General features: G+C 35.6%; 1 protein-coding gene across 14 annotated transcripts in view; it reads right to left on the bottom strand.

Annotated features, from left to right (window-relative positions):
- The window catches only part of LOC123558132 (disabled homolog 2-interacting protein-like), a 207,598-nt gene that overhangs the window by 86,003 nt on the left and 105,744 nt on the right, over nucleotides 1-15,851 (bottom strand). For 12 of the 14 annotated variants that reach the window (XM_053525640.1, XM_053525641.1, XM_053525637.1 and 9 more), the window contains 2 exons: nucleotides 15,035-15,171; nucleotides 8,408-8,511 (listed from right to left, as the gene is read on the bottom strand). In XM_053525640.1, coding sequence (XP_053381615.1) covers nucleotides 8,408-8,511; nucleotides 15,035-15,171 — 241 coding nt within the window. Of the gene's footprint in view, nucleotides 1-7,452; nucleotides 7,575-8,407; nucleotides 8,512-15,034; nucleotides 15,172-15,851 lie in introns of those variants that run through there. The other 2 variants (XM_053525649.1, XM_053525650.1) reach the window with 1 other exon arrangement.

Raw genomic sequence — 15,851 nt, 5'->3', positions numbered from 1 at the left:
AAAAACATAGGTATGAATCAATATTTGCATACCTGCTGGAATCACAGAGTTACTGCAACACCAAGTGTTAAGACCCTATTAGTCGCCTAATCATGCAAGGGTAAGGCAGTGGTTCCAATTCTTTTCATACACAGATCATCCCAGAACCACATGGGGCGTAACACTTTACAGATGAAATAAGTGTAACACTGTACATATGGTATTAAGTGTAACACTGTACAATATGGTATAAATATAACTGTACATATGGTAATAAGTGTAACACTATATATGGTTTTAAATGTAACATTGTACATATGGTAATAAGTGTAACACTGTACATATTGTACAAGTGTATTACTGTACATATGGTATTAAGTGTAACACTTCATAAATGGTACACATGTAACTCTCAAAACAATTGAGGTAAAAACAGAATAACACTCAAAATACTTAAATGAAAATACTCAAAACATTAATAAATCCAGTGTCACAGTTTTTTCAATAATTTACCAGCAATCTGTTACACTCATTACACTGAGGAAACATCCGTTATATTTGAGTCAGCTATTTCTGTATTTCATTATTAATTATTTAAACTAGAAAAACCAACATCAGAAACTAGAAATACATTCTGCATGCCCATGGACAGAATGTTGAACCCGCCAGCACCTTTGGCCTCTAAGTGTGACCTTGACCTTAGACCTAGGAACCTGGTTCTTGTGCATGACACTCGGTCTCATAATGGTGAACATTCATGCCAAGTTACATCAAAATCCCACCATATATGAAGAAGAAATGCTCCGGACAAACTTCAATTTTACCTTTGACCTCCAACTGTGACCTAGACCTTTTAGAAACATGGTGTTTGCGCACGACACTCCATCTCATTATAGTTAACATTCACACCAAATATAAACAAGACTGGTCCATGCATGTCAAAGTTATGGTCCGGACAAACTTCAATCAGACCTTTGACCTCCAACTGTGACCTTGACCTTTGAGATAGGAACATGGAATTTGCACAAGACACTCCTTCTCATTGAGGTAAACATTCATGCCAAATATAAAGAAGACTGGTTCATGCATGACAAAGTTATAAACGGACAAAATCAGATGGACACAAACATGGACGCACGCACGGCACGGACGGAGGCATGCATGCACATACACAGACCTAACAAAAGTGACGACTATATCGAGCTCACCACAAATGGGCTTGACAAAAATGACTCAGTGAAGGATGCCTATAAATACTTAAATGTGACTCTAAAAAGAATAACTTTCAAGATGCCAATTACACTCAGGGAAAGAGATTGTTACAATGCTTGTGAGTAACACTTCGTGAGCAATAGGATATACCGGTAATGATTATATATTTTCAATTCAAATTGACAGGAATTTTATATTGCTAGTAGCAACTATTAGCAAGGCTTCAAAGGGAGTGTTTTTTGCTAATGCATTAATTTTGTATCTGTTCAAATCCATGACAGCTGCTCTCTTTCTGAAAAAAGCATTTCAATATTTTCCATCAAATCTGACAAAAACACAGATGACTAGCATAATGTGAACTCTACAATACTGAAATGTATGTTTGTACCCCAAGGGCCAATGGGTAATGACTCCATCATTCTTAAAATGTAAGCCTGTTTTCTTTCAAAGTCCTAATGTATACAAGTTTTCATGAAACAGAGAACTGACAGAGCAGAGCATCATGGGAAAAATTCTGTCATTTGCATTTTAACTGTTTACTGAATCATAACAAAAATACGAAATGTTTCAAATCAATCTCTGCATGCAGTTGTTTTAAATTTCATATGGGCAGATGGAAGCAGATTGAACAGAGAACAAAAAAATTCAATTTCATGCATATTCTTATTCCTGCAAGTATTTTTAAAGAGTTCAAAAAAAATAAATTAACCAGAGACCAGAGATGATACATGTATAATCCTAGTTAATAGCATTTGAAAACACCTAATAAGGAAACAAATTAATGTCTATATTTTTGCTTTATTGATTTCCATAACCCCCATATTCTTTTTTTTTTTTTGCGTTTAGTTCAACTGTATCATACCAAAGTTCTCCTACTTGTACACGAACAACTAAGGTGATGCCTTCTCCAAACTGGGCTGTCCTGACCATATGATCGGTACACTGGTATGTGCAGTTATGTTCAGCAAGCTCCTAATCAGGTGTATAGAATTGACGCACTCACAATTAGGTTGACATAAACAAATGAAAATCCAGCCAGATCAATGAAACAGGTGATTATCAGGCCATCTAATGTCTTTAAAAGTGTTTTAAAAATCTTCTTCTCAAAAAAGTAGGACAAATCAAGTTAGCAACCACTAGGTCATGTCCAAATAATTTGTAAAGATCAGAATGACATGAGGTAATTCATGTTAAACAGCTCTCATTTCTAATGATTTATTGCAATAGTCCATCATTTCACATGTATCAAATTTAGTGGTTAATGACCTAAAAAGCTATATATTCATTTAACCTGACTCTAAGACTGTCTAACCTAGACAAAAGTCAAGACTGCCCAATAAGGTCAGAGTCATATTTTGTGATTTAATCTTGAAAAACATTCTGATAGTAATTATTCTCCAGGAACTTTCAAAACAAATAAAGAAACTAGACTAGTTTGAAGTTTGAATCTCAATCATAGGTAAAGTGTGAAATCCCTTTTATTTGTAAGGGACTAACTTTTGTAGATTTCAGGATTGTGTAAATCCGTAAAACCAAACCCATTATCAAGGTAATGGACAATAGTAATGACAATCAGTTATTTCCACGGGATTAGTGATTTCTGCATCCTTTGGTCAGATTATAAATCATTTTTCAAAATAACCGGAGAATGCCAAAATTACATAAATTTAAGTTTAATACATAAACATAATTATGCCATTATGGGTTTACATGGAATCCAGAAATTTATGTCCCAACTAAACTGCAGATTTGGCCCAAACCAGGACATTATATGCCCATGAAATTAATGATTTTACAGTATATAAAAGTTTAATTTAACCAGATCCTGAATTGACAGGATAAACTTATGTTCAGTTTTGAGAGGAATTTTGCATCTGGTTTATAAAAATCTGGTTCAAAGGAAGTAGTTTCTCACATCTGAAGTGACAAGCTGTGTAATAAATGTCACATCAGTTTCCTAACTAAAGTAAATATTCCAGTAATCATATACTTCAAAGCCTGTCTCAAGTTACATATTACCTACTATCATATTTCTTATCAATTAGGCTAAGCAAATTAAATCTAGTTTTTCTGTCCCATGCTTCCATATAATCTCACTGTCAACAATCTCATAATGGTGCATTTATTTCACCAAACATGCATTTTGTATGTTTGAAGCCATGATAGATTTGCTACTAGAGTTACAGTTACTGATTACCAATTATGTTCAATTAACTGTATGGGTTATCTCCTCCCATTGGTTGTGAGACCAGATTTACAGATTTGCCTATCACTTTATTAGCTGTATACGGTTAGTGGTTGACTCTTGAGCCATTGGATATGAAATTGTATTGCAGTAGTTCCAATTTAAAAGGAAGTTCAAAACTCAAAACATATAAATGTGTTGAAATTAAGTTTAATATGACGTATCAATCTTTTACATCATCAAACAAGGGGCATTAAGGTCACTGACTTCAAATCACTTGCCCCTCACTGATGCGAGTTCGAGCCTCACTTGCTGCATTGAATTCTTCATGTGAGGAAGCCATCCAGCTGGCTTACGGAAGGTTAATGGTTCTACTGGTAGGGTCCACTAACAAAACATCATCAGACTAATATATAATTATGATGTCTAAAAGGTCCAGCCCGTAAATAACTTGCATACACATCACAATCTTACATGTGAGAGTCCATTACGTAGACGTTACAAGCTTTTATTTAAGCCTGAATAGCCCCATGAACTAGAAATAATATGAGCCGTGCCATGAGAAAACCAACATAGTGGCTTTGCACCCAGCATGGATCCAGACCAGACTGCGCGAATGTCAGGATCCGTGCTGTTCGCTTTCAAAGCCTATTGCAATTAGAGAAACCGTTAGCGGACAGCATGGATCCTGACCAGACTGCGCCGATGCGAAGGCTGGTCTGGATCCATGCTGGTCGCAAAGCCACTAAGTTGGTTTACTCATGGTGTGGCTCATATATAGAAAACACACTATATGTACAGACTGACCATGGAAATGAAGTTCATCGAAATGATTAACCAATCAGGAGCAGGGAGTGATGAAGTTTGTGAGTTAATGAGGAGCAACAACCTGACACAAACCACATGGAATCACTAATTGGAAACACAGACCGCAGGAACAAACTAAGGATGTTTGTATAGATCTATTCCTCTGGTCTGTTAGATTTTGAAATAATGACTTCTTATGATAGTTTAAAGGATAGCAGGCAGTTTTGGCAGACTGATCTTTAGGTTTTTCATGTCTAGAGAGTTCTATTTTTGACAGTTTACCTTCACTGGTTTAAAATTTGAAATGTTGAAATTACTGGTTAAAGGTACAGTCTGGATGTATAAAATAATGTCTGTTCCACACATTTGTTATAACCTTTAGCTTGCTGGCGGCAAGTGATTCTGCCTTTGTGACCATTGCAGACCAAGATTAACCTGCACATATGTGCAGGCTGATCATGGTCTGCACTGTTCACTATTCGATCAGTAAATTTTCAGCGAACACCTCTTCAAATAATAAATGGTATTGCTGAACTTGAATGAAAGACCAGTCCATGTTAGAAATTTAGCAGGGTAAAGGTGAAGAATCACCTTAGTGCAAGAAGTAGGTAACTCAGCTTCTTTATGTCAATGTATTAAACCACTTCCTGTGCCGATGTGACCGAATAATCTAAGCAATGTGTGTCCCCCAAAAACTATATCTTTTTTCCCAATTTGAATACTTTGTACACTATTGGGCATGAAAAATGAAACCCCTGATAATGATCATTAATGAACATGCTTTTAAACAAGAATTCTTAATGACCACTCTTGAATCATGATTTCCGCCCCTTGTCAAGATCAAATTGGCCACCTGCAATCAAATTAAGCGGAAATGATGGAATAAATTACATTTAAAATGTTACTTCAGTGACAGATGCCATTTCAAGTATATAGGGGACAATTTGAACAGTTTTCTATAGTGGATTGTGTGTAACTGGGGCGAATTGTGAAGTTGACAGTTTGTAGCAACAGGAAAATAACATCTTAATAACTTCCCGGCAAACTAACACCAAAATGTTACTACAACTTCAAATTTTAAGCTGCAATAATTATTGAAGGATCTTAATTGTTGATAAATGATAAAACATGCAACTAATAAAGTCTGTAAAGGATAGATAGAACGCAACCATCCTAAATAATACCATAAAACTTTGTAATTCTCTCCTCGAAGGGACAGTAAAAATTTATTCGAGTTATTGGCAGTTCCAGCCATTGAACAACACATTATACAGGGACTTTGCGGGGGACCTAATGATGAGTTCAAGTGAAAGGTGGTGCTTGAATTATCTAAGCAAACGAAGTTCCGCTGTAGCAGATAATGTATGTTCATAAGAGGTAATGTAGATCAACACCCCTCACGCCCCTTGTATCCAGCACAAACACACTGAAGTCAGCCATTATGTGGATAAAGGTAAATTTTATTTAACGTCACTTTGTGAAACAATTAACATAAGCTCTGTAGACTCTCAGCTGCTTTTGAGAAACCCTATTTAAGAACAGTTAAAACCAATTATACCTTACCCCCAGCAATCTGCTGGTACCCATTTACAGCTGGGTCAACTGAGGCAATTGTTATAGATAAAGTGCTTTGCCCAAGGACACACGGCAATGGGAGTAGCCAGGATTTGAACCAGGGGCCTTCACCTCTGTAGCAAAGCGTCTCTAATCCTTCTTGACCACTGCGTCCAATTGACCGGTGGTCGAGAGGGCAAACAGTATACATGTTATGATAGCACTGAAGTAAAGTTTGACCATGTGTCCTTAGTAAGTATCAAGGCACTAACAAACGGGGAAGGGAGGAGCATTTATTTGTCACAAAGAAGCCTTATAGATTATCATGATTAGGGGTCAATTTGTCTCATATAACATATTGATAAAAATTACTGGCCACAACAATCTGATTTTTATTGACATATTCTGTTGCAATATACAGTCTCATATACCCATAACTATTATTTATTTAGCCCAACAATGCCCTACCCCACCATGTCCCAATTACAACACAAAATTAGACTGGACTGGTAACAGCTGTACAATAATCACTCCATACTGACATTTTACATATCTTACTTAGAGGCATTATCAGCGTTTATTTACATTTCTGAACTTAATATGATCAACAAGTTGTCCAAATAAGGTAGATTTTGTTTACCTTCGAGACTGTTTATCTTTAGGACAATAAATAAAAGATATTGAGATTTCCACCTATTTGGTATGATTATATCAGAAGATCGTTATTGACTGGTCGTCTGTTCAAAAATATTATTTACTTGACTGGTCCATTGATTCACTGACAGGTCATCTGTGGTAAATCTTTTTAATGTCAAAGGAACCTGTATTTTTAAGCTTATCTAAAATATGAAATTATGACTTTTAAAAGCAATAACTAGGTCAAATTCAGTGTTTTGCAGAAATTTACACATTAGTTTTTCAATACAGACTAGATCTCAATGAACTGTTTTGGCCAGTCTAAAGCAATAAATCATTTAAGATACTTGTACATGTTGTATAACTGCAAATCTTACACGATGTATTTAAATTAGAGAGTACTGATAGAACATCATCAAATTGGGTAACGCTAGGTGTTACACTCATCCTTTTAGAACAGTTCATTCAATATCGCTCCCTTACAGAACACCATTCAATATCACTATGTATTACACTAACCCTTATAGAACAACGTTCAATATGGCTACATATTACACTAACTCTTACAGAACACCGTTCAATATCGCTACGTATTACACTAACCCTTACAGAACACCATACAATATGGCTACGTATTACACTAACTCTTATAGAACGCCGTTCAATTATCACTAGGTATTACACTAACCCTTATAGAATACCATTCAATATGGCTACATATTACACTAACCCTTATAGAACACAGTTCAATATCGCTATGTATTACACTAACCCTTACAGAACACCGTTCAATATCATTTGGTATTACATTACAGAACATCGTTCAATATCTCAATATCACTTGATATTACAGCGGCCCTTTTATAACACCATTTGAAATCACTAGATATTACCCTGGCACATGTATAAAAATACCTAGACATCATTAATGAAAGCACTCATAAAACTGTCATCTAAACCACAAACTATTTCCCCATTTAGATAAGCAATTTGTCTGATTTGGCACTATTATACAGCTATGATATTTAAAATGAGGCCAAACTCACTGACATAAAACAAAGGAAAATGAAAACACCTACCATTTTGTGTTTTATATCCAAACAAAATATCCTTTAAGTGTAAAAATACTGACTGATTAACTAACTGAAACTTCTATCAGGCAATTACTCCCCGGTAATAATGGATTAACCCGAGATTAGATCTGTCGAAACACAGGACAGGTTCATTTATCAGATTTAATGGGTAGAGCAGATTAGATAGTGAAAATTATGTAGAGGAAGTTTTTTTCTTCAATCATCTTTTTTAACTCTATTGTATATCTGCCCACATAAAAATTTAAGTTTGCTTCTATTAATCACTAGTTTTGCTTTAATGAAAGTATGGTTCTTTGACCTAGTTTATTTAAATACTGAATGAACACTAGCTACTAAGTAAATACTTTATGTCACATCCTCATATTAAATTTCAGTAAAATTTCCTTCATCTTTATTCATCTATTAATCTACATTTAACTTAATTTTTCAACTGGTTCCAAGCTTTCATTATTTCACCAAGGGTCACCCATACTTATAAGTGTTATATCCAACTAACACACTGGACATAGCTTTAAAAGTCAATTAACCTAGATGGATTACATCAAGATAATGGGACAGTGAGATAACCTGGGGAGGTTTGACCTCTCCTGGTCTTAACATGTGGGAGAAGTTGAAGTATTTCACTTTTTAACCTATACCATTTATACTAATACCTACAGCTTTCTGTTTTCAAAGGCCACCAACATTTAAAACATTTTTTAAGACTTTGAAACAAAATACTTTTAAACTTGGTTCCCAGCTTGAAAAACAACACAAAAATAAAACATTCTGTTCTTCTACAGATGTCCGAATATATACTTTTCCTTCACTTACTCATTTAAAGTCCAGTTACATTAACTAAATGGACTTGTTTGCATCACTCTGTACAATATCAAAACTCGTGCACACGTGCTCACGTGCATCTAACAACAAACATTTCCTTCACTGCAAAATAACTTACTCAGAATCTGGTGTCGGAGTTACACTGCGGTTTTTCCGATCCAGTTTGTTTGCAGACTTTGCTCTCTTCAAATTGGTTTTAAAACCTTTCCGTATCAAGAAACTCTGAAATGAAATAATACAGAATGATAAAAACAGCCGAGAGGCGCAACGTTTTGCAAGATTCATGTGACACTTATCTATGCCAGGAAACAACCACCAATCATTTCAAAATGTGCTTCCACAACATGAAATAATCCCCCACTAAAGGCTCAAACTGAAGTAACTGTTAAGAACTATTTTCTTATCCTTAGAATTACAGAAATGATATGCTTCTGAATCTGGTTAACATTCAAGGCAAAGACCATGACAGATGTAACAAGAGCGCCGCCAAGCGGGGCAATATACGCCCGAAGGCTTACATCATAGGATGGGAGCAAAATCTTAAGAACTTGACTGTTGTAGCCCCAAAGGACTGGAACAAGAAACGGAAAACTTCAAAAAACAAATCTAAGTCCACAAAAAAAAAATTCAAAGTCTACCAAAAAACCCTTATCAGGTACAGGTATGTAAAAATACACCTTAAAATTGGAGGTACCATCCATGTTGTACCACAGAAAAGTGGTCTCGGTTTTTCCCTATGGCCAATAATAAAAAAGTTTCAAAATAAGCTATTTATAGTAACATAAAAGGGAAGTAATTCAAAAAAAAATTATTGTAAGTACAAAAAAGAGATCTGCCAAATAAAAACAAGAGCACTGCAATGCAGAGCAATATATACAAAGCAAAGTCATATTTGACCTTTGACCTTTAAGTGTGACCTTGACCTTGAAGCGAGTCATCCGGAACATGCCCTCTGCACATCGTTACAATGTGGTGAACATTTCTGCCAAGTTTCATTGAAATCCTTCCAGCAGTTCAAGAGTTACAGAGCGGACACGAAACAAACTGATATGACTTTTGACCCCTAAGTGTGACCTTGACCTTGAAGCAAGTCATCCGAAACATGCACTCTGCACGTCGTCTTAGTGTGGTGAACATTTGTGTCAAGTTTCTTTGAAATCCTTCAAGGGGTTCCAGAGTTACAGAGCGGACACGAAACAAACTGATATGACTTTTGACCCCTAAGTGTGACCTTGACCTTGAAGCAAGTCATCCGAAACATGCACTCTGCACGTCGTCTTAGTGTGGTGAACATTTGTGTCAAGTTTCTTTGAAATCCTTCAAGGGGTTCCAGAGTTACAGAGCGGACACGAAACAAACTGATATGACCTTTGACTCCTAAGTGTGACCTTGACCTTGAAGTGAGACATCCAAAACATGCGCTCTGCACATCGTCTCAGTGTTGTGAACATTTGTATAAAGTTTCCTTGAAATCCTTCAAGGGGTTCAAGAGTTACAGAGCGGACACGAAATTGTTAACGGACAGACGGACCGACAGACGGACACCAGCGTCATAACATAATACGTCCCTTCGGGCGTATAACAAGAAATGACATAACAAGAAACAATCTCAGTTGAGTTTTAACTAAAAGTCTGAAACTTATTTGGTTACACTTTAGTCTTCTTCCTGGTACATGCTTCAGTATCAGGCATTTCTGTTAATGCAATATCTGAAAGCAATCTTTCACCATTACAAAATTGGCACCTTATCTCTGAACAACTTCCTGTTGGAAGGCAGTTTGAAGATAACATATCAACTTGTTAATTGCTTTGAAACCAAAACCAACTGGTAAAGTAGAAAATTTTACTAATTTAAATGCAAATATGAATTTATATTTTTAAAAGCCATTTATAATCTATCTTTACTGATAAAATCTCTCCTCTTGAAGTAACCAGTCAAAGTTCAGTTCCACATGGATTTGTGGACCAGTCAAAGTTCAGTTCCACTTGCATTTGTGAACCAGTCAATGTTTAGTTCCACATGGATTTGTGTGGATTTGTGGACCAGTCAAAGTTCAGTTCCACTTGGATTTGTGGACCACTCAAAGTTCAGTTTTGACATGTTCTTCTTGGATTTGTGGACCAGTCAAAGTTCAGTTTCTCTTGGATTTGTGGACCAGTCAAATTTCAGTTCCACTTGGATTTGTGGACCAGTCAAAGTCCAGTTCCACTTGGATTGTGGACCAGTCAAAGTTCCACATGGATTTGTGGACCAGTCAAAGTCCAGTTCCACTTGGATTGTGGACCAGTCAAAGTTCCACTTGGATTGTGAACCAGTCAAAGTCCAGTTTCACTTGGATTTGTGGACCAGTCAAAGTCCAGTTCCACTTGGATTTGTGAACCAGTCAGCATCTGACTAAGTCTTTACCACAACCAGTCTTGATATAAACCAATGATAAAGCTGCTAAGAATGGTTTCCAAATAAATTTTATAATCTATTCTTTAATCTTGATCAGTTCTTGTTAAAATTCTTTTATAAATAGCTTTAAAATGAATGTCAGAAAGTCCTAGCTGAAATAGCTGAGAAACTTCTGAAAATAAAAAGTAGGTTTTTGGCATTGGAATTTTTAGGTGAAATGCTTCAAACAAAAACATGAAATAGGCATTTAAAGAAAACTAAAAATGATATACTGAAAGTCTGAGGTTAATGATAGCAGACTGGAAGTCACAAGATAAGCCTACAAGATATTTACCTGCTGACTGGGTAATCAACTGTAATCAAAGTCTTGTTTCTACAGACAGGATTTATTACAGGTAGAACAACATGGAGTGACTGCTTGATGAAATATTGGAACCAATTAAAATGAGATTAAAATACCTGCACATTTCAGTGTCTTTGCATGGAACTATTTTGTTGTTTTACTGATATCAGCGTCTGCAACCAGAGGCTAACTAGTCTGTGTTCAGACCCTGTGTTTTGTTTCAGGAGAAACTCCCGAGGCTATTCAAATATTGTATAGTTATGTCCCTTGTCTTCTCAAAACACCACATCAGAGCCAAGACTGATAAAGTCAGAATATTATGTCTTGGAATATTATTATAATCATGGTATTATTGAGCTGACAACCAGACTGAGCCCATGGTGAGACTTATTAAACATTACAGCAGTGGTAGCTAGGGAGGGGGATCTTCAATCAATGACCTGTCAGGAAAGTAGCACAACCCCCCCCCCCCCGCCCCACCCACCACACACACCCCAATGCTAAATTTGACCAAGACAGACAAAATCTCCCCTCTGACTTTGTTGAATAAATATTTAAAATTGAATGAAAATTAATTTAACAGAAATTAAAAAAATACTATTTTCAAGATGATAATTTTCGATTTTAAAAGCGGAAAAAACACGAAAATTTGGAAATAAATGGAAAAAAAGAAAGGGGGATTTTGTTTGCCTTTGTCAAATTGAGCAGTGCAGCTTTGTCTGGTGGATCGTAATACTGACATGACCCCTACATTGAAAATATTCTAATGTTTCACACCAAGATAACTTTTTTTACAGGACTGGTAGCCTTGAAGGTAATATGTAAATGAAAATGTACATGCTGTAAATGCTGAGCTGCTGCAATATGGTAAAAACATTTTGCTCTTCTTAACTCTACAATTGTGTTATTATCCTAGGTCTTGCACTATATAAATATTACTTAGCAATGAACCCACCACAAGGATGTGTGATGATCTTCCTAAAACAAATGCTTGTAAATTTTCTTATGGAACACTCTTTTCTTATTCTTGCAACAATACACTTACAATGTATTTAGATATTCATAAGCCTCATCTCCCACTCCTAAGTCCCTCCTCCCCCTCCCCCTCCCTCTCTTCAGGCCCCAACTCCCAAAGTTACATCTCACCAGGTCCCCAAACACCATTCCAACCAACAATGCCTGAACAAGAAAGTCTCTGCTAAATGAATAGGATGAAGTCCTCACTCAAAAGAATGACTTCAGACACCTTGTTCAAAACAATCAATATCTAATATAGTGCTAATTAATTGGAGTTAATAGCTAATTACCGGCTGAAATAATCATTTTAATACCCTGCTTTTCTTTACCCCACCCAAGATTTAATTAGAAATTACCATCATCAGTACATCAAAGAGTTGTTAAACCTACAAAAAATCCCCAGTCCTGGAGAATGTGGGCATCTATCCTATTTATTTGGTTAAAAGGTATAACTCTGACAAAATAATCATTTGAAATATCAGCAAAATGTTACTGTCTGTTAAACTTTGTTCTTTTATAGATCTGAAAATTAGACTTTGAAATGCTAAGATTATTTTTGCACCTTGTAAAGGATTTTAATAAAACTTGCAATATAGTACTTACTACGCAAAGTTAATTCATAGTAAAAATGACATTACAAAGGAAGTTACAGCAACTTATTTTTTGAGATCTAATTATAACTTTAAGACTTTGAATGTCCAGGTCTTATTTTTCACTGTAATTTATACTAAGTCCAGTACTTTTGTTAAGAATGCGATGTCTATGATAATCAACCGAGATGTTTTTAAATATTAATGGCGGATTTAAAATATCCAACTCATAACAGAAAGGATTCTCTTTATTTGAATTTCTAAACTGTTTTTGTTTCATTAAATGATAATTGTTGCCTTAATTAACAGTACTAATCAATGAAAATAAAGTCTGCAGACATTTTAATTAAAGTTCTTTTTACAATTATATCAATCTAAAATTTCTATCTGCACAGTTCTTTTTCAGTGTATGCATGCATATGTGCAAGCTTATATCTTGGCTACACTGGTAACTCATATGGATGACTCCTCTACAGGACTGTTATTAACAATATATGGGACAAGAGCTGTCACAGGAGACAGCGCGCTCGACTATTTTGGTGCTAGATAGTGAAACTCGGTACATCTGAGGAAGCTGGAGCTGTCACTGGATTGTTTAATGAATCCAATGTGGATGAAGATATTGGACAATAGCTTTAGTCTATGTCAAAAGTATCAAGTACTAAGAGAGATAAAGATAAAGTGTATCAAAACATTAAATAAGTATGATTCTAAACAAAAGAGGGCATAATTCATGAAATATTGGTGCAAGAGTGATGCACCTTGTGTCATATGATGTGGGTGATGATGTGGAACATTTGTACTTTAAGTTGCCTGAAATTCTAAGTAAAAAGGGAGATAATTCAAGAAATACTGGTAGAGTTATGGTCCTTGTGTCATATGATGTGGGTGATGATGTTTAACAACTATTTTAAGTTTGAATCAAATCCTATCTGTAATAACAGAGATATAGTGAAAATGCATCAAAATTAACCCTTATTTCTAAGAAAAAGGGGGAAATAATTGATGAAAAATTGCTGCCAGAGTTATGGACCTTGTATCATATGATGTGGGTGATGATGTGAGCAACTATTTTAAGTTTGAATCAAAACCATTTAGAAATTACTAAGATAGAGTGAAAGTACATCAAAAACTTTAACCTAAAATTCTAAGTAAAAGGGGGTTGGTGTGAGAATTATGGCTCTTGTGCTATATGATGTGGGTGATGATGAGGAATAACTATTTTAAGTTTGAAACAAATCCGTCGAGTAATTACAGTGATAAAGAGAAAAAGCATCAAAACTTTAACCAAGGTGCAGACATGAAAGGACGCCGACGCCGGGTCGAGTAGGACAGCTAGCTCTCCATACTTCATATAGTCAAGCTAAAACTTTAAGATTTTTCTTGTTTCCTATTATTAAAGTTTTTGTATTTTAGCTTCTTGAAAACAGTTACTCTGTATATGTGTTGTACAACAATGCATTTTTGCATTTTTATGTAACACATTTTACTCAGCTTTGAACTTAATTACTGCGCCCTATGGCCCTATGGTGTTAATTGCATTTCTTGTTGAAAGCTAAGAATGCTTATGTCTACAGGTCTTGGCAAGTTTTCATAAATACAAAAACCAATTTGGCAATGACTTCAAACTAAATTAGCCCAAGTTTTTCATACAAAATCTGGTACAAACAAACCAAGGGGAGTAACTAGTCAGGACATATTCTTGTAAAGATTTGACTTGTTATGTCCTAAAGAGTGATGTCCCTTGAAACTTAACACACTTGATAATGAAATGAAATGAGCCGTGCCATGAGAAAACCAACACAGTGGGTATGCGACAAGCATGGATCCAGACCAGCCTGCCCATGCTGTTCGCTAAAGTTTCTCTAATTCCAAAAGGCTTTGATAGCGAACAGCATGGATCCTGACCAAAAACTGCGTGGATGCACAGGTTGGTCTGGATCCATGCTGGTTGCAAACCCACTATGTTGGTTTTCTCATGGCATGGCTCAAATATTTTGGATTAAGTAATGAATATAATGACCCCAGATACAAAAGTTAATCCTGTGATCATGGTTAAAATATCTCCATTTAGCAACGAAGCCAAGATTTTGACATTACTAGAGTCACATCCACACTTCTGTTGATGGTTTTTCCAGGAATCAGACTCATGAGTGCTTCAAAAAAACTATCTTTCTTTACGGCAAAGCTAAATTTCTTCGCAACCAAGCTTAACCTCATCTCAAGCATGCTAAATTTCCTCCACAAACAAGTTAAATTTCATCACATAGAACTAAGTTTTATCCCAACTAAGTAATTATAAATTAAAGAAGCTGAATTGTCTTCGGTTACAACTCTCCTGAAAGCGGCATAATTATTTATTATTCTTACTGACACATTAAAAATTCAAACTTTTACCGTAAAACGAGATGGAGTAGCGCTTGTCGTTGTTGATGTCTCCATCTTGATACAGTCCTCGCTTACTGCTGCCGGAACTGCCGGAACACTTCCACGACGCGTCTCCTTCTCGCCAACCAGCTTCTCATAAGAAGTGTCTGCAAAACAGAGAAATAAAAGACATATATATATATATAGCATGATAACACCATGATATGTTGCTAGGTAACACTATTCTAAATAAACTCGTAGATAATGTCTGGAAATGAAAGATATAAAAGCGTCAAATGAAAATATCACCTTCGTATATAAGGTTGCTAAGAAACAGTGTATTAAACATCTGCAGAGATCGGCATTTTTTTTTCCTGCGTAAGTCTATATAAGCATTGAACACCATTAAAGTGTCTCATCTGTACTTTTTTTACCAATTTTAACCAATTCTCCATCAATAGTCTGAATCATGCAGGGAAGAGTTTCAAAAATACGTCAGACAATGAATAATCTATACATAAAGCGTAAAACAACTGTAGCTCACTAAAAGACGTCATTTTTTCACAAAAGCTGACTAAGATGGCGGGAACACTTTATTCTTACAGTGTTGTGTATTCAGTCACCTCAAAACAGACAACAGGCTTTTATGAGCAAAACTTAAACTTAGGAACCCAAACAACTGTTCTGGCATGCTCAGAAAAATAGTAAATATAAAAGTACAGTCTCATTTTTACTGATTCTTCCAATAAACTACAAAAATAATGACTTTTCCCTACAGACTACTTATAGTGATCAAACAGATATCAGACAGACAGATCAATAGGACTTTATAGTGTATCAGCACAAT

The sequence above is a fragment of the Mercenaria mercenaria genome, chromosome 15, assembly GCF_021730395.1.
Source record: "Mercenaria mercenaria strain notata chromosome 15, MADL_Memer_1, whole genome shotgun sequence".
NCBI classification, from domain to species: domain Eukaryota; kingdom Metazoa; phylum Mollusca; class Bivalvia; order Venerida; family Veneridae; genus Mercenaria; species Mercenaria mercenaria.
The sequence above is the reverse complement of the archived record's forward strand: the minus strand, read 5'-3'. Positions and strand labels throughout refer to the sequence as shown.